Source organism: Ambystoma mexicanum, chromosome 1q (genome assembly GCF_040938575.1).
Source record: "Ambystoma mexicanum isolate Mex_15411 chromosome 1q, UKY_AmexF1_1, whole genome shotgun sequence".
Classification (NCBI taxonomy): domain Eukaryota; kingdom Metazoa; phylum Chordata; class Amphibia; order Caudata; family Ambystomatidae; genus Ambystoma; species Ambystoma mexicanum.
The window spans coordinates 657,117,585-657,141,766 of NC_090922.1; the positions used below are offsets into that span (position 1 = coordinate 657,117,585).

General features: G+C 46.4%; 1 protein-coding gene across 1 annotated transcript in view; it reads left to right on the forward strand.

Annotated features, from left to right (window-relative positions):
• Positions 1-24,182, forward strand: part of ITPA (inosine triphosphatase) — a 362,873-nt gene that overhangs the window by 185,588 nt on the left and 153,103 nt on the right. Inside the window, exon 5 of the mRNA XM_069641242.1 lies at positions 1,937-1,968. Coding sequence (XP_069497343.1) covers positions 1,937-1,968 — 32 coding nt within the window. The remainder of the gene's footprint in view (positions 1-1,936; positions 1,969-24,182) is intronic.

The following is a 24,182-nucleotide window of genomic DNA, read 5'->3' on the forward strand; positions in this document are numbered from 1 at the left end:
GGGTTTTTTTAGCAAGTGATCTGGGTGCTCGTTCTACAGTGAAGCCCTGTGTGAGGTTTCCACGGCCTGTTTCTTGTAACAGCATGCTCTCTATGGAATTCGTGAGGCTCTTGCCTTCCTCGCCCTCCAGTAGACAAATTATTCTAACCCTGTTTCTCCAAGCTCTCCCTTCCGCGTCATCCGCTCTCTCCTCTAGGCTCCTTATCCATTGTTGCATCACCTTAGCATCTCTGAGAGTGTCCTTTAGGTCTGTCGTGTTTTCTGCTTGTTTTTCAAGCGTCCCACTCCTCTCTGCTAGTGCTCGCACATCTTGTCTCAGAAGACCCACGTCAGTGATGATGGTGTCCATTTTTGCTTGCAGTGCGGTTTTTAAGGATGCTATTGCTGCCAGGATGTGGTGATCTCCCATGGTTTGCTCGGCCAGTGTCGTTTGAGTTGAAACCGCCATTTTAGTGGGTACTGTTGTCCCTTCAGGCTTCACAAATGTGTCGATAGTGGGATGCTTAAACCTGTTCTTTGGTGCTTTGGTAGGCATATGGAAGGACTTACAATATGGTTAGTGATCCTTGGGCTTGGTTCAGCGGTTGAGCTCTTCTGCAGCACTCGGTGTGGCTTTTAGGCTTCTTTTATGTTATACTGTGCTGACTATCCGCTGAGTTTAGGGCAGTGCAGTTTTTTTTGGCCCAGGCGTACTGCCTTGCGCCCCTATTTCAAGGCTAAAGTAATGTGTGTCACACGTGTTGTGCGCTTTCGTTGCTAGCCCAGGGTTTTGCTACCTGCTAGGCTCCCCTTGTGTGGTTTGGTATCCCCTCGTGGGGTGTCAGCTGCTTGCGCCGCAGTCCATCCCTGGACCACTGTAGCAATGTTGTCCACGGCTTGGTTTAGCCTGTGTTTCGGGGAATCAAGCCCTTTGGCTCTCGTGCGTTTGCTCCTCCGCTTTATTTTCACTGGCGCACGCTTTTGCTGCAGGCATTTTACTTGCCGTTTCTGTGCGTTTATTTGTCTGTTTGTGGAGAGTTGGGTCGTGTTATTATTCGGGGGCCTGCTCCCCCTTTGATGTTGCCGGCAGACTGTCCCATCTATTGTGCTCACAGCGTGAGGTCCTCCCTGGTCTCGTTGGTTGGTGTGCCGTCCGGAGACAGGAGCCCTCCGAGACGCATCCGACACCCAGGAAAAGTGAGGCTCAGCAGAGAGACAGAGTGGATATTTCCTACCTCGTAGCCTTGTCAGCGACCGCTGCGGCTGTGCGCTCACCAGCTTCAGTTGTGTTCTTCGCCCTGCTTGGGATGCTGTTGCGCTCCGCTCCCTCTACTTGCTGCATCAGGGTTCTCGCAGAGCAGACCTGAGGTGCGCTAAGGATCACGGGCTGCCATCTTGGTCACCCGCTTAGCTTGCTGAGGTTCTGGCGGGACCGCGTTTATCTTACGCGGGTCGCCTCACTTGATGCCCCGGGGGTACCCACACTATCTGCAGCTGCCGCTGGGATCTAGTTTCTCCAGTGCCCGGCACTTCAGCTCAGATTAAAACGGATCGAGCAGGAGCAGTACAGAGTGCGTCTTTACTGCATGGCGGTAAGCCACCCCCATCTCTTGGGCTGCCACCCCCCTCTTGGGCCTCTACGCTTTGTGCCGCATTCAATCACATGGCAAGAAATATACTGTTTAAGAAATCAAATTGCTTTTTAAGTGCTTGACTGTCCAGCTAATTAGAACCAACGCAGATGAGTCCTTTTAAAAAGTGTATTAGTTCCCAGTTAGCCTCTTGCTTGTAGAACCATTATGTGCGACTGATTTTCACTTCTCCAATGACTGTGTTGTGTGAGGTTAAATGTATGTATTTTATAGTCGCCAAATTCTCTTTGTGTAGTTAGTTTTTCAGCAATTTGCTAAAGTTATGCATTGTTTTCTAAAACAATATCCTCTTTCATGTCTTTCAGAAAATGGTTCCTAGAAAAATTAAAACCAGAAGGTATTCCATACATTTTATAATCATATATTATCCTATTTGTGGTTGTGTTTCTTTTAACAGATCTCCTCCCCCCCTTCAACAATTGTCCCAGTGTACTGAAGCTTCCAAGGAATTGTATAGTAATTTATTTAAATTCACAGATGGACAACTGAGATCTAAATAAATGGATTTGGATAGTAGAGCAGGTTTAAAAGCTCTGTAATTAATGGACTTTGAATCTTAGCCAAGTGATTGGCATGACACACGATCTGGGAAACCTGTGTAATAGCAGGAAGCATATTGAGTGTTGGGGACTTGGGAACATTGAGATGGGTGCAGAGCCAAGTTTGGAATGAAGAAATTGAAGACCGAACACTGCCTGGAACTGAAAATTAGGGTAAACATAGGGATGGAATCTAAGGACATGGGAAGGAGGTGGGTTGGAACCCAAGATTTTGAGAAAAGAGGTCAACGGCTTTGGGCAGTGGACAGCAAGAATCCCGTAGAGGTGCCCAAGGGTAGTGTGAGGAGTCAGAAATGAGACGCAGACAGAAAGTTATATTATTCTCAAAGTCAGACATTTTATTCAAATATAATGGGTTGGAAAACGCCTCTCTAGCCCTATTCCAAAGAGCATTCTCTCTACCTGGAAAAATAAAACTAAGGATTTGTCTGTGTCAAGTAGTCAGTAACTTAAAAGCCGTCCTTGTGTCCAGTCATTCTAAGCTTGCCCTCAAAGTATAAATAAAATAACAAAAGGTGCATGGAAATGTATTTGACGTGATATTAGCAAAAAGTGTTCAAAACCCAAAAAATATATGATTAGTTCCAACAAAGGAGGCTTCCAAGGACAGATCCTTGGATCCAGGGGCAGATCCCTTACCCTGGATTTTAATTAGGCTGGCTAACAGTATCTCTTTACCCAACAGTTCCTTTGTTTCAAAAGGGGTTTCTTAATCCAACAGTTCCTTTTGTAGCTTGTCATGAATTCACAACGGTTCAATCTTTCTTTAGCGTCAAACAATACATTCCGTAGTTTTTCAATTTCCATAAGTCTTCCTTTACTACTTTTGCGGATTGCCTGGTAAACGCCCTGCCAGGAATCCTTCTCTGGGTTTTTCAGATCCCTCGGTATACTCCCCTGCCAGGTATCTTCCCCCAGTATCAAACCCTTTATACAACTGGTGCCTGGTGTACTCCCCTGCCAGGACTTCTTATTGGTTTCAATTTTCTTTTCACGGTACCACAGCAACATATAACCTGAAGTGCTCTGTATATTTGGCTATGGTAGCACCTGCTTCAACTTTCCCCCACATTTACAACTCATGCATTCGTACTTGCCTGGGGATTGTTATGGCATTTTGATTTGTTCGCTTTCAAATGTTGTTCTTATTGGCAGTTGAACTTGTACTTTTCCTTGTTTGCATTGAAACAAACTTTGTACCTTTCTTTCATTTGTAACTTCCTACAGTTCAAACATTCGCTGGCGTGCTAACACCCCAGGGTTCCCTGTTGCTCTAAGCAGAATCACTGGATCTTCTTTGCGTTTCCACACTTGCTCGCACTTCCACAGTGTTGTTCCTTCCCCGTCAGTAATGTGCAGATGCTCTGACAGCATCCGACACGGGTCCGTCAGCAACCACATGTTTCCCAAGACTGGTGAACCCTGGTGGAACGCCTGCAGCCTCTCCACTGTTTCCCTTCCTCTGCACTTCGCTCCCTGCCTAGCCACACGGGTCTGAATGCCTCACAGTCAGGAGCCCCAGCTCGGGGTTCCTCGTTTTCTCAACTAGTCTTAGTTTGCATAAACTCCTTCCTCCTCTTCCTCATCTCAGTACCTGAGGGTTTATGGGAGTGGAAGTCCATAGGTGTTACTGCATTTCGTGGTCGTGGTATTAAAGAGTTTCACAAAAAGGCTCATCAAGACCATAAGATGTTATGTAGTAGTTATGAGTGTTTGAGTCATAGATGGAAGCCTTACTAGAGTAATATAAAGGAAAGGTTTTCTGACTTTTACTATGGAGTGTAACTGTTAGGCGAAAGTAAGCCATGAAAGACTTGGTATTATAGAGTCTGCATCAGAGGAAAGGGGAGAATTCCGCGTCTCATCCAAAGGAGTCACTACCTCCCCACAGTAATTGTCTCCTTCCCTGTGATCCTCCCTCGTGTAGCCACCCCCAGGGTCAGGATCAGGCAGTGACTGCTGTCCCCTGGCCACAGAAGAGGATGTCACTGAGGGGAAATCAGTGATGACTCAGCTGGAATCATCACAGTAGAAGTGATTTTTAAAAGGAGACAATTTAAATGTATGGTAGTGCACGTGGTCCAACACTCAAAGCCCCAGAGTCTGATGGATTCAAAGAGTAAAGAGGTAAATGAAATGCATATTGATATGTTTTCCCAAAAAGTCAGCCCAACGTCCAAGGAGAGAGTCAGATGTGTTGCATGCTGCTCTATGGTCTCAATCAAATGTTGTGTGACGAATCACAGGTATTCTTTCCGCCTCCCCCTGTGAGGCTAGGGAGGTGAACCTACTCTGCAAGACCTTCTGGGGGTCAAGGTAAGTGGGACCTCACTGGTAAAGACTTCCCATTTGGGGACAAGGACTCCTGTTCCTGTGAGAAACTCCCTAAACCACCTAACATGGCTGCATACATGGGACTGTCTGCTATAAAGAGTAGTGTGGCATCTTTAAGTTTGGCTAAAGGCAACGTAAAAAGAAATGCATATGGGAAAAGTAAGTAAGATGTCTCATTAACAAGAGACGTATATTGTGTCAGAGCAAGGGGATAGGAAGAGAGTGCAACATGCAGGGGAAGCCCCCTGACATCACCACGCCTTGTGAAGGTGGGGCCGAGGCAGGTCGCAGAGCCTGTGACTTTCAACAAGACGCTGGAGGGCCAGTCTGTTCAACCACGAGGACAGCGTTACGAGGAGGAAGAAAGAACCGATGTACCTGGTGGTGGCGTGACCACACTTGCAGGGTGCCCGAACAACGATGCTGAGACTACCATGGTGAGAAGCGCGACAGCTTCTGATTGCCAGTGCCCATGTACGGTATAAACCCGATGGAGAGCGGGAAACTGACGAGTGAGGAAGCTAACTGGAGGGAGAGCAGAGTTCTGCAACCAGCCCCTGCATAACGAGAAGACAGGGGAAACTGGGAAAAGCGTGAGAATCCGGGTAACTATTATATGTGTGAAGTAACTCATCCCAGTACTAAGGACGAGAGAGTAAATATAGGACTGTGTAATTGGAACTGTAAAAACCCAAGAACGCAAATCACATGATACCCGTCGTCCCCAACCAGGTTATTTAATAAGAGCAATATCATTGAAGAACCTGGTTAGCAAGAAATGTGAGGCGGACAACTTTTGGTTGATTTCTCAAAACATGCCATTTTAATAAATCATACGTTATTCAAACACCTCACTATCCCTACTTTGACAAGGATTTCCCTGCCTATCCAAACTAAAGGAAAACACTTAACACAGGATATCTTGCCCTCACACCGAAACACCAAAATACATAAAGAATATGGCAATTCACAATAACACCAACACTGATATTCACTGTTTTTCCTTGCTAACCTGGATGAACTCCCTTTCCCCAGGTTTCAAGTTAAATTTGGTTTAAATGTTCAACAAAAAGAAACAAGGAAATACGGGTTTGTAGAACAGTCTTAATTTGGTTTTTGGCTCCTTCAATGTTAAAACAAAGTTCTGTTAACCAAAGTTCAAACAAAAGAAAAGCTTCTCTTCTTGTTGGCACAAAGACTTTCCACTTCATAAAACAGCATCAATGTTATTCCCAACCAAGATGCTTTGCCACAACTTCTAGTTGTCCTAGAATACATACCACAGTTCTTTGTTAGGTTAAGGTAAACACATCTTCTGGTAAGGTTGATTGTAAGGTTAATGAAACAGGATCCCGGTTGAAAGCCTGTGATCCAAATGTTCGAGTGAGAAAAGACATTATTTTTCCAAAATAATCTTCGGTCTTTTCTCCTCTGAACATTTACAACTTGGCCCCTGCCCCCACCCACACCGCTACCACACCCCCACACCCCTACACACCTTGTGTCCCTGCAATGCCTGTTCCCTTTCACTCCCGGGATCGGGAACTGGTGCTGCAGGGGCCTTTTCTTTTTTTGGGATGGCTGCGGGGGACACCCCTGCAGGCCCCCAGCACCGAATGAGTGATCTGGTCGAACTTTTTGGCCGTTCAGAATTTTCAAAAAGCCGAAATTTGGCCAAATCACACATTGTCATATTTTCAGACATTTTGGAGGTTTCCAATGAAACACAGATCTTGGTTAACAGTAGGTCTTTCATTATAAGATTAGCACAAGTGAGTGTTAAAATACATGGCTCTGCAATTCACTACACACCCTATTACAGATATTTGGGCATTGAGATCGAGCACAAGGGCCAATATACTATGTGTAAGCAAGCTTGAATCACGCGAGCGGCCTAAATTACTGCCCTGATCTACCGTTTTTCTATTTCTCATGGTGGGTACACTATTTGGGCTGCACGACAATTATACCTGCAGGTATTAGCATCCATGACCACCTATGGGCTAGAATCCTTACAGCTGATGGACCTGGGGTGGCTGCAGACACTTGAGGGGAAATACTGGAAGAAAATACTTGGACTTCCGTCATGTATTCCCATGGCCATCCTTAGACTGGAGCTGGGCCTCATCTCGTGGAAATCTCAGGTACTCAGAAAAAGGGCTGAACTGTACCTAAAAATGACATTGTATTCAGATAACCTCTTGCTGACTGCTATGTACAGTGAAATTAATAAACCTTCCACATATCCATTCGTGAAAAACCATATGGACTGCTACCTGGAGAAGATTGTCTGGATCAATAGGCCAAATGGGGATACAGCCATTTCATTACTAGCATTGTCTAAGAAGTCTGAATTAGATAACTGGATTGACAATTTTGCACATCTGGAAGATCTGAAACGCTACAAATGTGTTCAACACATGAGATACAACTTTAAGAAGCCGTTACCATACCTGTCTCTTTGCCCTTCACCTCGCCTGAAACGATTCATCCTCTTGCTGAGGCTTGACCAGTTACCGGTACTGGCCATTAGCGGGATTATGAGTAATCTTATTATATCAGAACGCTTCTGCCGGCTCTGTATGAATTTATCCGATACTGAAACTGGTAAACATGTCTTAACTAGATGCCCTGTTGTGCTAAAAAGTTACTCAACATGTTATGCTGATTTTGTCCATAGAATGGACCACATAAGCAGCAATGACTTTTGCTTAAGGGCGATTAGCGCAATTGGGATGACACTTTATATTGCAATGTATAACGTATGGTTGACTGTAGAGAAACTACTGGATATAACTATATAGATGCTTTGCTGCTTTAATCTATCGGTGGGTCAAAGCCTCACTTACAAATCAATAGATGTCTGTACTAGCAATTTGTCTTTTAGAGTCTCAAGAATGTGAAATTGCTGTAAATAAGAATTGAACATCAGTGAACAAAGATCAATGCCAATGTACTGTTCACACATCATTTGATTGCATTCTCTTGATTTCTGGTGTATTGAAAATCTTTTTTACCTACTATTGTTTTTGTTTTCTCTTAATTATCATTCTTAATATAGTCTTTTTTTATATGTTTTATGAAGCTACAATAGTATTTACTTTCTGTAATTTGTATTGGTTTAATGAAATGTGAAAAGCTTATATTAAGCTATAACACATTAATAAATAAATTATAAGATTAGGAATAACAGCTTGTATTGTCAGGATAACTTCACAGCACTTCTACTTTCATTTTAGCAACTCTCAACGTCAAGTAATTTCTGCAAGATTTTACCTTGAGGATCTACTCTTCTGTCTCATAGTATTCTGCCTTCAATTGGGCTACTGAAGTGTCAAATATACTGACAACCAAATACACCCCCACAGATTCAGTACTTTGTGACTTCACTAGTTTTCAGATATGACACTATTCACTTTATGGTACTTCAACAGCGTCCAGTAAGCATGGCACTCTTCCTCTGAACTTCCCTTTTCAGAGGGGCAGTCTCTTTGCCATTCTTGTCTGCAGCATTTACAACCCAAAATTGCCTTTTGGACACATTTCTCTCTTCCTCCTATTGAATTTGGCAATATAGGTTGTATCAGCTTTAAAGTGTAATTATAAGTAGCACGTTTCCCTTCCCCAACATTGCCTTTACCCCTCTGTATTCTGCTAGCCAGGATAATTACCCAAAAGCTTTGATGCCACTCCCTTGGCTTCAGGTTATACTTCACACACTTGGCTTAGACAATGCTGGTGTTATATTTGGTTCACAGTAATGCTTACTCCATTCTTAGTCTCTGGGAAAGGCTGGTTTCAGTCTTAATTTGGGAAACACTTTGTTCTTTCTTGGTTTGGGCAATGCTTGCTCTTTACAACTTGTAACAACAATGTTAAAACACATAACGTCTATTGTCAGAATTGTTTTTTTTTTGGCTCAGATTCAGAGGTCACTCTTCCTTCCTGTTTCGTTACTAGGCACACACAGCCATTCCTTTAGCTGTTTTCACATTAAAGTTACAAAATGAAGTTTCACCTTGTTTCTGTCTCAAACGAGTGAGTGTGAGTGTGTGTGAGAGAGTGTGTGTGTGAGAGAGTGTGTGTGTGAGAGAGAGAGAGAGTGAGCTTATACACAAGTACTACAATTCAAGTATTCCATTGTTCAACAATTAACAGTCGGTCCAACATCACTCTTGCTCATATGCAAGTGATTGTATTTCTGGATACTGTTGCTGGTAGTGCTTGCGCAAGGAATCGGAATGCTCGGTTTGACTCACTGGATTCTGTATTCCTTCATTTGCATGCTGCAGGACATCCAACTTCTGACTTCAATCTGGACCCACACCCTTCCTCGCTGAAGGCGTCTGTGGTTCGGCCATGCAATTAAGACCCACGGCTTAACAGCAACTCCTGTCCACGGACTCGGCGTGCTTCCTGCTGCGCAATCGCTGCAATCATGTTCCCCTGGGGAAAATCAGTTTTCCTTCATGCCTTCCGCTGTGCAACCACTGCACATCAGAGTTTGGGGGAACAGGACCCTCACAGGACAAGCAATTGAAATCGGCTGAATCAGAGTCCCGGCGTCTCTTCGGTTCTCCCGCCTATGTCTGGATTGCCAACACTGTGCTTGTTTCTTCCTGCTTCTACTACTGCTGCATACACTCCAGCCATAGTTCCAGCTCCTTCCAATGGCCTACACCTGAGGGGGCCTTTTAAGCCTCTCAGCTTCCCTCAGGTGTGGGCTATCAGGCTTAATTGCCTTACTGCTGCTGCAACATTGCTCTTCAGCCCTCTTTCGTCCCAGTACTTACAGGATTATGGGACTTTCTAACTTCACCTGTTTGGCAGAAAGCCATTAAATGTGTAGGGTTCCCGGGAAAGTTAAACAGGGGGTTTCCCCAGTCTTCCTGACCACCCCTTGTGATTCTCCCGCAGAACACCACCTGCAGGGTCTAGATCAGGAAGTGTCTGCCCTTGCCTGGCCACATGTGAAGGGTCCTCGGCCAGGTTTAGGGGTGACTCATGGTCGATTCATCACACCAAACCAGTTGGGGAACCAACAGACTGGAAACAAAATCCTGGGAGGAAGGGAAAACACTATTTGTCTTCAGAATTGAGTACTGAAGAAAGTCCAAACTAGAAACACGTATTGAGAGAGAGAAAATAAACTGGCAAGTGAACAAGATAAGAGGAGACAGCCTAACAGAGACAATCCTTGACAAGGAAAGCCAAAAAGGGGATCAAGATAAACCCAATTTATGAAAGCCTGAATCAAAAGACTGAGTCTATAAGTGATGACAAGGGTGTGAGGAACTATTTGAAGGAAAGATATTCTAAGTATAGGACCACAGAAAGCACGAAAACCAAGAATATTTTTGAAGAACTACAAGAGTTGATAACAGAGGCTATCAAAGGAGATTACGTAAAGAAATATCTGTTCCAAAGAGAAAACTCTGTATAAGAGACTACCAGTACACCAGGGAAAGAAAATACATTCTCTTGTTCTATTCAATTTAGTTATGTATAGTGGTAGAGTTAGTTTGGATGGAGGACATTTTTACTTTGGACTTCCTGACATCTAAGGAGCACCTTTTAGTTCCTTTACATGGGTAGGGTATTCCCTCTGGCAATAGGGACAGGCATGCCTTACTCTTATTTGAAAGAAAATGTAGAATGTCCTAAATGTGTCTGACTCTTTCTAACCCACCATACATGATGTTAGAAGTGGGATGTCACCCAACTGATAGAAATTGGGGACCTGTGCTGTTTACCAAAGTAGGCCGTAAAGGCAGAGCCCCTACTGTAGCCACACAAGAGTGCAAAGGCTTTAACTTACAAAGTACAGAGGGAATCTTGATTCCTCTAAATGAGATGATTGATACCCACAGGACTTACTCTTGCCCCACCCCGTGGTACCTATAGTGGGCTAGCCTCAAAGTCAGGATTAGCATGGCGATATGGGGTAGATTATATGGCAGGTGTTGGGGACCATGACTTTAGGGGAGACATCAACAATCACAGTAATAATAATGCTGTTAAAGAGGGAGAGAAAATAGCCCATTGCATTCTATATTTTTTTTATTTCCATTGCCCCAAAAACACGAAAGTTAGGAGAGACATAAAGGGGGCTAAGGGCTTTTGGAGAAGCCAACATTCCCCCAATAGAAATTGGCCAGGAAGAATTAGAGGAGGTTTCACCCCTACCAGACGTAGCCTTTGACCATCGGATTGTCCCGGCTCCTACAGAGGCCTTCGGTAGGGTAACTACCAAGGAAGCAGGACACAGCCAGGTGGGACCTTTCTTCTTCCTCAAGAAGGACCTGTTCTATAGAGGGGATTTGGTAAAATATGGCTTGGTCCGAACACAACTAGTGCTTCTCCAAAGTCAAAGAAGAGTGGTTTTGGAATTAGCTCATGCACACTTGACAACCGCTCATCAGGGAGGAGGTAAAACACAGTCAAGTTTTGCCTCGATTCTATTGGTCTGGAGTTTTTACAGATGTTAAAAACTATGTATTTGCGTGTGACATCTGCCAAAAGACAGCAACAACTCCCGTCCTGGTAGCGCCTCTACATCCCCTACTGATTATTGAGGTCCCTTTCTCTAGGATAGCGATAGACATAGACGGTCCACCCTGCATTGATGATTTAATCGAGATGTTAGGGACAGTCAAATACATTTCTACTCTCGATTTTAACTAAAGGATATTGGCAGGTTTCTTTAAAATGCGGCATATAGGGAAAGGACCGCCTTTTCAACACTACAAGTACTTTTCTAGTTCAAATTCTTACCCTTCGGATTACACGGAGCTCCTGCCACTTTTCAACGGCTCATGGATAAATTATTGAACCAATACACTGCTTTCTGTTGGACCTATCTGGACAAAATCGTGGTCCATAGTATTAGCTGGCCGGAGCATCTACACCATCTTTACTCGATCGCCTGTGCTCTTAGGAAAGCAGATCTAAGACCAAACCCTTAGAAGCGTCACTTGGCCCAGTCCACTATATCTCAGATTCTTTGTGGGGAATGGCCTGATCCAACCTCAAACTGAGAAAGTAAAGTCGGTTCAACAAACATCAACCCCTAAAACCAACCAGGATCTTCCCCAACTACTCCACCTCGGTAACTTACCTGATGGACAAACAACTAAATTCACAACACCAGAAATTAGTTTGGAATAAACAAGACCAAGCGAGCTTTGATGGTCTGAAAACCATCAGGCACCTGTCCTTAAGATGTCCGATTTTAACAAAGAATTTCTTCTACAAACTGATGCATTGAAAGTGGGCTTGGGTGCAGTAGTCTCTCAAGGCTACGTAGACTTTTTCCCTCTTCCAGGAATCTTGCATCTAGGTGTTTTGCTTTTTCTGCTGTATTTTGAAACCTAAGCTTCTTGAAGCTTGATTGTTGAATTGCTGCTGTGTTGAGGCTGGCGTTGGGCTTCTCCTTAACCCGCTCACAGGTCTCCCTTGGCCCCCCCCTCTCTCCTTCCCTCCTACTGTCCTCATCTTTCCCTATCACCTGATGAGGTCGCTAGACAAACGGGTGCTCCCCTCCTCCTCCAGAAATATCAAGGACAACATTGCCTCTCTTGCTCCAGTATTGGCTGATTCTGATTTCTTCCTTGCTACTGGCTCCTTCCCGCTACTCCTCTTGCACTCCCTTGTGGACCCTCTCCTCAAAAGTGCAAGTGAACCTGTCCACTTGCACTTAATGTACCCATCTCCTCCCTCCCCCTGTGCATCACCCTCCTCTCTGTCCCACACTTATCCTCCTCTGCCCTCATTTCTGTTACGCACTTGCATGCTCCAAATCATCTCACGACCTAGTAGGAACATTGTTTGTCTTCTTCCCTGTTCCCCCAAAATATTCAAGCCCCTTCACCCCGCCCCTGCACTGTTATTATTGCACTTGCACAATTCGAATGTCTCAAGACCTAGTAGGAACATTGTTTTTTTTTCTTCCCAATACCTCCCCCTCCCTTGTCTTGATGCTCCTTGAAACACCATTTTGCTGTATAGGCGCATTATAAATACCTAATAAATAAAGGAGTATGACAGGGATTGACTTTCCGCTTCTATACACCAGCAGGAAGCTCTCTAGAAGAGTCCTATGCCACTGTAGAGCTTGAAGCTCTAGCAATCAAGTGGGTTGTCGTACACCTGAGGTACTACCTGTCAGGAATAAAATTGAGGTTGATTACAAACCATGAGATGGTTCCTCGATCTACAACCGCTTTGCTTCACTATATAATATCGGAAGGGAAAGAGCAAGGAAATGTGGATTTTCTAAGTCAATTCCCTGTCATTGCAGATGGGCAGCCACCACTGTAAGAGGAATGGTTTGTGACGAATTGAAGGTATTTGTCCCTTCTCCCCAAGGGGGAGGCTCCCCCTGTGAGGCTAGGGAGATTATTCTGCTCTGCAAAACCCTCACTAGGGGTCTGGACAAGTGGGACCTCACTGAGAGTGACTCTCCCTTAGGGAACAAGGACTCCCGTTCCTTTGAGGAACTCCCTGGATCAGCCACACTATCCGCATATATGGGATTGGCTACTGAGAAGAAAAATGAAACCTCTGTATATGTGGCTGTAGGCACTGTTGAAGCATAACCATCAGAGAACGCAAAAGATGATGTCCCTTTAAGAACCTTGCACTTAACTCAGATGAGGAGAGGAGGTGAGGTGAGAGAGTATTGGACCCAGAGGAAGCCCCCTGACGTGATTGCACCAAGAAGGGACAGAGTCGAGGCTAGCTGCGGAGCCCGCAACGTTCAAACGGGCGAGGATCACCAAAGGGAGACGCAGAGAGACTAATCAGCAAGGCACCGGTGAAACTGCTGCCCGAGAGAGAAGAGGTGTCCAGGGCCTGGTGACAACTACGCTGAGACTATTAGTCCTTGGAGCGAGCAGAACTCCCTGTCATCTGCGTCCGAAAATGGCAGCAACCCGAGGGCAAGCTGAGATCAGGACGCCAACGAAAGCCAAGTGGGAGAAAACTGAGTACTGACAAGAATACACGAGCGAGAGTGCCGAATCCTGCAAGCTTCCCATACTCACCTGAAGGTACATGGGAACATGGGAAAAGCAGGAGGCAGCTGGATAAGGAACACATGAAGAGTACAAGTCGTCCCAGTCATATAGACGAGTCAAGAGGAACGCAATTGTTGTATTACCAATGCGAAATATGTCTGGTTTCTAGAGCCAATAACCAGCAACCCTGTGAGGGGGACAACATGCATGAAGAGTGTAACTCGTTCTAGTCTCATAGAAAAGACACAAGGACTAAAGTTGTTTAACTCCAATGCAGGGAGCTCGTAGAGCGAATACCAAATAAACCCAAAAGGGTGATAAAGGGAAAATGGGCCCCGATAGCCTGGGAGGAAGGGAAGCCAAGAGAGGAAGACTGGAGAAAACACAACCCAAAGCCGTGTCTTAAGAAATAGGGCATCATAGTACAAAGAGAGTACGAGAATAAAAGAGAAAGCCCTAAAGAAAGATCCCAGGAGAGGCATTTTACAAGGGGATGAAATCCCACATAATCTAATAAAGGGTGAATTGAGAGACTGTAAAACAAGAGACAAGACTCTGCAAAAGTATGTAAAGACTCACTGGCAACCACATATTCTTAAAGAAAGCACACAACTTGGGAGTGTTGTCCAGGATTTTGAAGCCCTCATGGAGGAGATATCCAGGCTTTATTGAGAAAGATTATACAAAGAGGAAACTGGTGAAACAAACATTTCATCCAGAGACTATTGAAGAAATCGCCTACCCAAGAGAATATGAATCTTCTCTTGGATGAGTCGAAGTTGTTTATTTCACTGGTAGGTTCATGTTGAGCTAGGTTTGGACCAAGTATGATTTTATTTTAGGACTTTCTGATAAGTGACTAGCACCCTTAGTTTTGTTTAGATAGGTAGGGGGATCCCTTTAGCGATAGGGAAAGTTAGGCGGTATCTATATAATTTTATTTAAAACCACTAAAGTGTTCAACTCGTTCTTATGACCCTCCACACTTCACAGAAATAAGAGACACTAACAACACTTGATTATCAGGACTTTGGTTTTAGGAGCCAGCAGTTCCCTTGAAAGGACAACATACTGTTGGGATGCCCAGGTTTCTTAACCCCTTCCACAGCTCTTTACTTATTTTTTAATTTTTTATTCTATTGGGTCTTTATAATGCACCTATACAGCGAATGGTGTTTCAGGGTGCAACAAGACAGAAGAGATGGGAAACGGGGACAGAGGAAGAATAACAAAAACGGTCCTACTAGGCCTTGTCATGCGGATCGTGCAAGTGCAGTAACAAGAAGTACAGGCGAAGTGGGGGGAAGTGCCGGTCATAGTGGAATGCGCTAATGCTAGGAGGGAAGGCAGTGCCGGTCTGAGTGGAGAGCACACAAGTGCTTGGGAGCAAGGGGGGGGGAACAGGGCCCCTGGACTAGGCGAGTGCTAAAGGGAGGCTAGGTGGACAAGTGTCAGGGGAATGGAGGTCCACATGCTAAGTGTGAAGAATGGGCAGGATGGGCTCAAAGGGGTACAGGCCCAGCCGGGCTAGTGCGGAGGGAGGGAGCCCGGTAGGACAAGTGCAGGTTGGGAGGTGTGGGGGGGGGGTCAGATGAGACCAAAGTGCTGGGGTGGACTGGTTGAGGAGGGCCTGGTGCCCTGTATGAATCGGAAGGAACCAGGCAACCAGTGAAAAGGCGGCAGAGGGGGACATTAGCAGGGGAGGGGGGAGAGGGAAGAAAGAAGAGAAAAGGAGGGTCTTGAGAAGCTTTTGAACTTGACGAGATCCGGCTCATTTCTGAGAAGGGCAGGGAGGCCATTCCAGAGGGAGAGTCCTGTGGAAAAGAGATATCTACTCCCCCCCCCCCTTGGAAAAGCATCTGATCTGCAGAGTGTTGGAGCTAGAAGACCGAAGGGCTCTAGCAGGGAGGTTTTTAAGGAGAGAAAGCTGGATATAGCAGGGTCCCAGGCTCCAGAAAGCCTTGTGAATGATGCAGAGGGTCTCGAACTTTATCCTCACAGAAATCAGGAGCCAGTGGATAGATGGGAGGGCTGGAGAGATGCAGTCTTGGTCTTGAGGCCAAGGATAAGTCTTGTAGTCCGATTCTGGATTAGTTAAAGGGGGCAAAGGGAGGATTTAGGCAGATTGAGGAAGAGGTTGTGGCAGTAGTCCAGTCCAGAGAAGACCAGAACTCTGGAGACATTACATTTCTGGGGGAAGGTAAGGAAAAGGAAAAGACCTCTGAGGAGGTGCAGCTGAAAGTGGGCCTTCTTGGCAAGGTCTGTGATGTAAGGAGAGGAGTCGAAGATGACACCAAGGTTTTTTGCCTCACAGGAGGGTGAAGCGAGGGGAGCTCATGGAGGACGGCCAGAGAGTATGAGGGATCTGGTCCCAATGAGAAGGATCTCAGTCTTGCTGGCATTATTGCAGAGTTCGTTAGCAGCACGCCATGCCTGAATAGCAGTCAGTCAGTCAGGAATGGGAGAGGAAGAAGAGGAGGCAGTGGTGGGAAGCTTGAAGGTGAGCTGTGTGTCATCCGCATAACACTGGTAGTTAGGAGAGAAGGTGGAGATCAAAGGGGCTAGAGGAGCAAGGTAGATGTTGAAGAGCCACAGCGAGAGTATAGAGCCCTGAGGGACACCACAGGTGGAGATTGTGACGGAGGAGAGAAAAGGAGCGAGTTGACCCTGGAATGTCAGTCGGCAAGGAAGGACGTCAAATAGTCCAGTGCCAGGTCCGTGATGCTATTTATAAGTGTGTCATGATTGACCATATCAAAGGCAGAGGAAAGGTCGAGAAGGATGAGAACGGAAGGAGATTTGGAATCGAGATCTGAAAGCAAGTCTTCAGAGGTGTTTAGGAGTGCAATTTCCATGTCTCAGGCTGCTCTGAGGCCCGACTTGTGGTCGTGGAGACAACCAACAGATTGATTGTGGTGGATCAGCTGAGAGATGACCAGCATCTTCAAGAGTTTGCCCAGGAAGGGGGTAATGGTGATAGAGTAGTAGTTACCTGGGCAGGAGGGGTCAACAGAAGGGTTTTTGAGGAGAGGGTGCACAAGGTAGTGTTAGAGGAGGATTAGTGGGAAGGAGCCAGTGGCAAAGGAGTGATTGCAGAAATGAGCCAAGTCCCGAGCAAAGGAGGCAATGTTGTCCTTGATAGTTCTGGAGGAGCAGGGGAGCACCTGTTTGGAAGAGACTTTCATAAAGGGGACTTGTCTACAAACCTCATTCGGTGATGTGGCCAAGAAAGAGGAGGGAAGGGGAGAGGGGCGCCAAGTGAGGCCTGAGAGCGGGAGAGGGAGAAGGGTTTGATGTAGAGGAGAGTGAGGACAGGATGTCCTGAGTTTTGGTTATGAAGTGGGAGGCCATTGCAGTGCAGAGGGTCACGAATGGCAGAGGAGAGGCAGAGACTGCAGTAGGATTGACGAGTTCCTTGAAGTTTCTGAACTGTTCAGCCATGTTGTTGTTGGCCCCAGAGATGCAAGTTTGGATATAGGCCTTCTTCGAGCAGATGGAGAGTCTGTATTGCCTTTGGAGCAGGTGGCAGGCCAGTCTGTCAGAGGATGTGCTTGAAGTCTGCCACTTCTGCTCAGCAGCTCTGCACTTTCATTCAGAGAGACTAGGTTGGATTCATACCAGGTATTGGGCTTCGAGGCATGCTTCATGCAGATACTCATTACTGGGGCAAGGTTGTCCAGAGTGTTGGAGATGGGGAGTTGAAGGTTAGCAAGAGCTGTTTGTGTGAGAGTCAGTGGCTGTAGTGGGAGGGGGAATGAAAGTGGCAGCAAAAGCAGCAACTGGCACTCGCTTCATCGGTCAAATGATGAAGGAGATGGCAGTGTGGTCTGAGGCTTAGCCGGCGGACCCAAGAGATCCAGGTGGAAGGACAGGAGAGCATGATCGCACCAGGAGAGATGTATAGTGAGAAGGTTGGAGATGGGGATGTCTGCTGAGATGAGAGCATCTAAGGTGCGTCTGGTTGAGTGAGTCGGACTGGAGGGAAGAATGGTGAAGAAACAGAGTCACGGGGGCTGCAGGAGAGTCCAGAGGCCGCATCAGAGAAGTCAAGGTGAATATTTAAGTCTGAGAACGAGAAGCTTGGAGGTGGAGGCCAGGAGAGAGGAGGAGAGGTCAGACCACTCTGAAAGGAAGAGGGAGACCGGACCAGAGGTCCTGTAGATCGTGACAAGAATCAGCGAGAGGATTGGAGACACCCCAAGCCTGCAGACGAGGCATTTGAAGGAAGTGTAGGACTGAGTGGGTATGATAGCAGCAGGGACCCATTCAGGAAAGATCTGGGCCACTCCGCCACCAGACTGGTTAGGCCTGGGCTTGGAGAGAATCTTGTAGCCATCAACAATAATGACAGAGCTGGCCATGAACCGCGTCTCAGTGAGAGCGAGGACGTCCAGGTCAAAGTCTTCAAGGAGGTGGGAGGTTCAGAGGCATGTTTATTGGAAAAGCGAGAGTTGAGGGTAGCTAAGTGGAGCTGGTTGCCACCTTTGAAGGAGGGGTACAGGAATGTGGTACGCCCATTGGTGGTGGCGAAGGAGCCAGAGCAGTGGCAGAAGGAGGAGTTGCAGGAGTAGGAAGGAAGTTGATGAGAGACCGAAGATGCCTATCAAGAAGGAGGAGGTTGGGTTGAGAGCCCTGGACCTTGACAGTGCACAGCAGAAAATGCAAAACACGTAGATTCTAGTTTTCTAGATAGAGGGGGGAAAAAAGCCTCAATTTCAGAACACAACGGAAAATGCAAAACACCCAGAGTCAAGACAGTTTGATAGGGAGCAGTAATGGCTGTCCCCCCTACCCGCACCTTGCTTACCTTGTCAGTCGCTGCTGCGGTAAACACTATCAAACACAATCTGGAGCTGCTACTGCAGGAGCTACCCTTTGCCTCGGGGCCCTTAGCCAAGGGGGCAGCACAGGGAAGGGGCTGCCCTGGGTGAAGGTCCTAAAAACGGTGCTGAGGCCAATCCAGGTTGGAGTGCGGGCTTGGAGGAGGCGGGGAAACAACTTAAACAGCCTGAAATCGAGTTAGCAGTCCCAGGAAATCAGCCATGAGAGAGCACGGCTGTATTACAAGGTCAAACTTACTAATCTAGAGACTCTTTACATATATCCAGGGGAGTCTGAGGTCTACTTTAATCAGAATATTGCTAACTATGATTAGGGTACACTTGCTCGGAGAAAAGATGAGTTTTCACTGCCAAAGTAGTCTGCTGTCTAAGCTTTGCATCTAAAATACTGCAGGGACTTGGCAATATTAACCTGGCAAACTGTGAACTTAAGAGAGTGTCTGCAGACCGAAGACATTCAAATGGGCGACTAGTTTTAGTGGTGGCGTTCTGCCACAGTCAACCCCTGCACATGCTCACATGAGCCCGAAACGGTCAGAGATTGCAAGCTCACCTGAGAGGGAACCCTTGATTAGTTAACATAGGCAAAGACGAATACAAATACCCAAGCTGGATTCCTGCAGAAACATCCCAAAGAAATACAAATTTGGGGTGCAGCCTAAAGTGTCAACTTCAGAGAGACTCACAAGCTCACCCATCAAATACGAAATCTGGAGTTCCCCGTCGAATGGGCAGTTCGCGCTCCATAGTAATACACAGGTGCATTTGATGAAACAGGTAATCGATGTATGGGCAGCCCGATGATGTATAAAAAGGAGAATGTTGCTGACAAGTGTGGGGGAGTCTGGAGTTGAAGGTTAATGGTGGAAGACATAGCATAACAGTGGTGAGGAGTTGAAGAGGTGAAGGAGAAACAGATGAGTAATCGGTAGAAGACTTCAGTTAATAAAAGTAGAGGAGTGGAGGTACAAATTGTGGAAAAGAATTGCAAGGATTAGCAGGGTAGACCATTGGGGAGAGGAGGAGGAGGAGGACTGGAGATGAAGGAGGTGAAAAGGAGCACAATAGAGGACAATAGTAGGAGGCGAAAGAGAAAGTGGAGGAGCAGCCAGTAGAGGGGAGTGGAGGAGCAGGTAATCAACACAGTGGAGGAAGCAAGGACAAGATAATAAAGCAATAGGGTAGAGGAGGAAAAGAAAAGAGCATTGCATATCGCCGAAGGGGAAAGGATGGCTTAAAGGCTGGGGTATGAAGACGAGGAAATGGGTAGAAAGAAGGAAGAAAAGGTATGAAAAAGCAGCTGGAGAGAGGGGTGTTGAGACCTTAGCCTCTGGGGATGCTCATAGCCCAGTTCAGTAGTAGTAGCAGCAAAGATGTTTCAGACCAATCAACCAAGGGTTAAGCCTAACAACCTTAAGGCCCACCACAATACTGCAAATTATCTTAGTGTCTGACACCTGGCCCCCATGTAGATGACCCAATGCACCATGGGCGGTAATGCCACCATTTCTTCAATAAGAAGTGTGACACCCTGATAACATATGCAAAAGCCAAGTGTTTTGCGCTCTGAAACACTTGTGTACGAGCACAATATAAATAAAATATCATTTAATTTCAAGCAAGAGACTCCAACATCTGCAAAAGAGGTGAAGCACAAGACTGATGGACTTTTTTGTTTCCTGTAAAGAAGGCGCCACCCAAGTAAGAGAAGGAAGAACTGTGGGCTACAGTTGTAAAAGGTTTGTTATTGTTTCTATTCTGTACATTTCTGACAATTAACTCTCTCAAACCTAATCACTTCCTTTTTTGTTTGCACATTAAATTGAACTTTAGACTTTAGATTTAAGTCCTCTATTGATCACTTAGCCTGTTACAAGAGGCAAATCATTAAATCAAAGGTTGGCTTCCAAGGAGCAACCGCATGGAGATCGGAGACTGGAAAGGCAGAAACCACAGGCGAGAGGCCGAATGTCATCATACTACTTGGATGCTGAAATATCATACACTCGAGGAAATAGGTTTGTCAACCAGAATAAACATTAAGAAATGGGTTTCACTGAGAAAACAAATGACTTCATGCTTCCAAGTAGAAAATCGTCACAACACCTTGACCTAATTTAATGGAGTAAAGTCCTGCTGCACCCTGGGGATGAGCCCACAGACAAGCCCAATGTAAACCTCAATGCATAGTCCTGCAGATAGGTATTTGTTCCTTTGAAGGGAGAATCCGATACAGATGTACCCAGATATCGACATGGTTATTGATTCATGGTATCGCGTAACATCTCCCCAAGGTGGAGCCCTTCGCTGTTAGGCTAGGAAGGTGAGCCCGCTCCGCAACATTCCCCCTCGGGGTGGCGGAAAGTGGGACCTCGCAGGGAGAGACTCCCCTCATGGGGATAAGGACTCCTGTTCTGTGATGGAGCTCCCTATCTCCCTAACCCTCTTGCCCTTGAGAACATGCAACCCATAAAGTCTGCTGAGAAACAATCTGAAAGCACTAGAGTATGTTGTTGTAATACCCCTTCAGGGATGTCTAAAATAAACTTAGTCTGATCTCAAGCCATCTTCAACGTATACTGTGAAGAAAAAGATTGATGGAGTTGTATAAACAACTCCTTTTCCAAGTACAGAAGGTACTTCTGGGAAGAGGTTGCCAGGAGGAGGCCTGAAGAATACACATCGGAAACAAACCAAGGGCTATGACGCTCCACTGGGGAGGACCCAGTTGTATGACATAAAACTGAAGAAAGGATTCAATGAGAGGCATAGCGGGTGTGAAGCCTTGTAGACCCGGGAAGTTCGAACCTGAAAATAAGAAGCTATGCCGGGGAAGCAATCTGGAGGACGCCGACAGCAGGTTGCAGGAGTCATTTGCAGGCCGATGCAGACCTGGTGGCATGACTTCGAGGGGGTGGACTGTGCAGTCCATTAACTAGACTGACACCACCTGGGCGGATCCCGCAGAGCCAAAGCATGGCAGCGGGGAGCAAAAAAAGAACCAAGGAGAGCATTTGATAGCAATGCAGCAGGCCAACACCCCAGGAAGAACCAGTGATGTGCCCCCTGTGAGAAACCAGAAGTTGTCTCACCCGCTAGTCCCTGGGGGATCTGTCATCCAGGTGACCAGGACACATCCATCGCTTTTGGATCCAGTGCCTGGGGGTGGACCAGTGCGGGAGGATCACATGGGTGAGGGGTATTCGGGGAATGTGTGAGAAACCTGAAGATGTCTCACTTACTAGTCCCCGGTGATCTGTCATCCAGGTGACCAAGACACGGTCATCGTTATTGGATCCAGTTCCTGGGGGTGGATCAGTGGGGGAGGATCACCTGGATGTGGGGTCTTCGGGGAGTGGAAATGGGACGGCGACGGGCGAGACACGGTACCCCCTTCCTTGTAACACCTTTTCCCCATCCTACCCTTTAGGACATTTAGAAGCTCAATCTCTCCACCCCTTTTTCCGACACAAACACTTTCTTACACCTGACTAACACCAGAGCTGTTTACCTGACATTTCCCAACACATGGGTCAGACAGAGTCGGGCAATTGACAATAACCACGCACACCCTTTACCTTCCCCACCAGGATAAAAGGCAGAGCACGAGAGCACACTACGAGCAAGGCCGAACGCACAAGGACACAGCTATACCGGACAAGCAGTTCAAACAGAGGAGAAAGTTGGCGAGATCTGAAGGAACGACGAAGGGGGAACTGCCCTTGCCCTTTCCAACTCAGACCTGTAAAACCTCCGAAACGGAAATCATAAAACTGGGAGTCACAGCTGGCATGTGGAGGAACAGATATTAACGGTGCACAGGGGCCTTCCGCATTGATAACACAGGTGGGGAGGCACGCTGGCTACCATGATACCGTCCTTGACTCCAGAATTAAGAAGCAAGACAAGCCAACGGATTCAACACAACCGGTGAGTCAGAGGAAGCTGATGGGAAACCGAACTGTGTTGAGCCCAAGGTTGTGAGTGGCAACATTATTATATGAACGAAAGGAATTAGAGATGAAACAATTTGTGTATGTGTTTGAACATTTGGGAAAAGCCCAGACAAGAGCCAGCTGCAGAGTGGTCAGGCGCCGCAGGAGTGCTCATTCGAAGGACTCTCGCTGGCCCCTTTTGTTTTGTGTTGAAACTGCAAATACCAGAAGGCCCTATTAAAGGGCGGCATGAGATGTCGGAGTGGTCCTACAAAGGTCACGTCAAATCCCTTGTACAATCGAAAGTCTCTGACCATTGCTGAGAAAAAGCTAGGGGAAGGGAACACACGCTTTCTGATGAAAATGAGCAAATGATCAACTGTGTTAGAAATTCGTGAACTGTGTTAAAGATTGCCATGTGAACCCGACGGAGGGATGCCTAGGGGAAAGTTACTGAAAGTAAATCCCGCTTTGAGATAAAGTAGAGTGAATTGTATATGTTGCAAATGTGAACCCGGCTGAGGGATGCCTACAAGTTTGGGTGAAGAGTAATACACCTGGGAACAGTGCGTCAACGAGAGTGAACCCGATTGAGGGTTGCCAACAATGTTATTTGTTTAAAAGGACATTAAAGCTCCTGAATGTTAAGAGCGATATTTGAAAGGCTGTAGTGAACCCGACGGAAGGAGGCCCATTTTGGATCCGAGCCCGGCGGAGGTAGGTGCTAGGGGCGAAGACCACCAAAGGAACTTTTGTTGTTTTGATCCAGCAGGCCTTCTAAGGCAATTGACTTGCCCCTTGATGGTTCTGATATCGTGAAATAGACTTGTGAACCTTGTGCTGGAGAGGCCTAGGAGTGTGCTGTACTCCGGAGTCCTGCCTTGTCCCGTGCTAAAAATGTGGGGAAGGGAGACCCCACCATACCTGACTGATCATTTTGTTTAAACTTCTTTCTTTTCTGGTGAACATTATCCCACACTCTTTTTGTACTTGGTGGTAAGGATGTGCAATAGGTTTCTTTGTATAGGCCCTTTTTATTTAACAAGACGCTGCTAGGACTGCCTTATTATTATTTGATGATCGTAGCTTGCTCCCATTTTAGCTTTACGTTTAGTTTAGGCATTTTTCTTACCCATGCATACAGTTTAATAAACACCCTTGAACTGTGATAACTTGTGTCTGTCTTTACTGTTGCCACCATGAGTTACTTACAAGTGGGAGTGGGACACTGGATGGTGAGATGCGGTATCCCCTTCCTTATAACACCTTTACTCCATCCTACCAGGTAGGATATTTAGGAACTTAACACCCCTTTACAACACAAACACTTTCTCATGGCCAGCCCACCATGGAAGAAAACAGACTAACACCCGAGCGGTATACCCAACGTGTCCCAATACAATGGTCAGGCGAAGTAAGGCCATTACTGACCATCACACATGCACACACCTGACTTCCATTACACTTCTCACACGGATAAAAGGCAAAGCACACAAGGAAACAGCAGTTCCAAGATGGCAGTTTAACGAGAGAAGAAAGACGGCAAGACAGAAGAGAGTCGCAAGGAGGGACGTTCGCTTGAACTTTTCGACAAGGAACTGTCACTTTCGTGAAACCTCAAAAATAGCGTAAGACCAGGAAACCAGGCTGGAGAATCCTGCATTGTGTGCCCGGGGCTCTCCTGCATCAATAATCAAGACGGGGAGACTAGCCAGCTGCCTTGGTACTGTCCTTGGATGCAAGAAAAAAGCAACGCCACACCAAAATCAACACAGCTGATGAGTTGCGGAGACCAATACAAGATCGGTCTCTGTTGAAGCCAAAGTTGCAAGCAGCAACAGTGTAACGCAAATGCTGGAGCGAA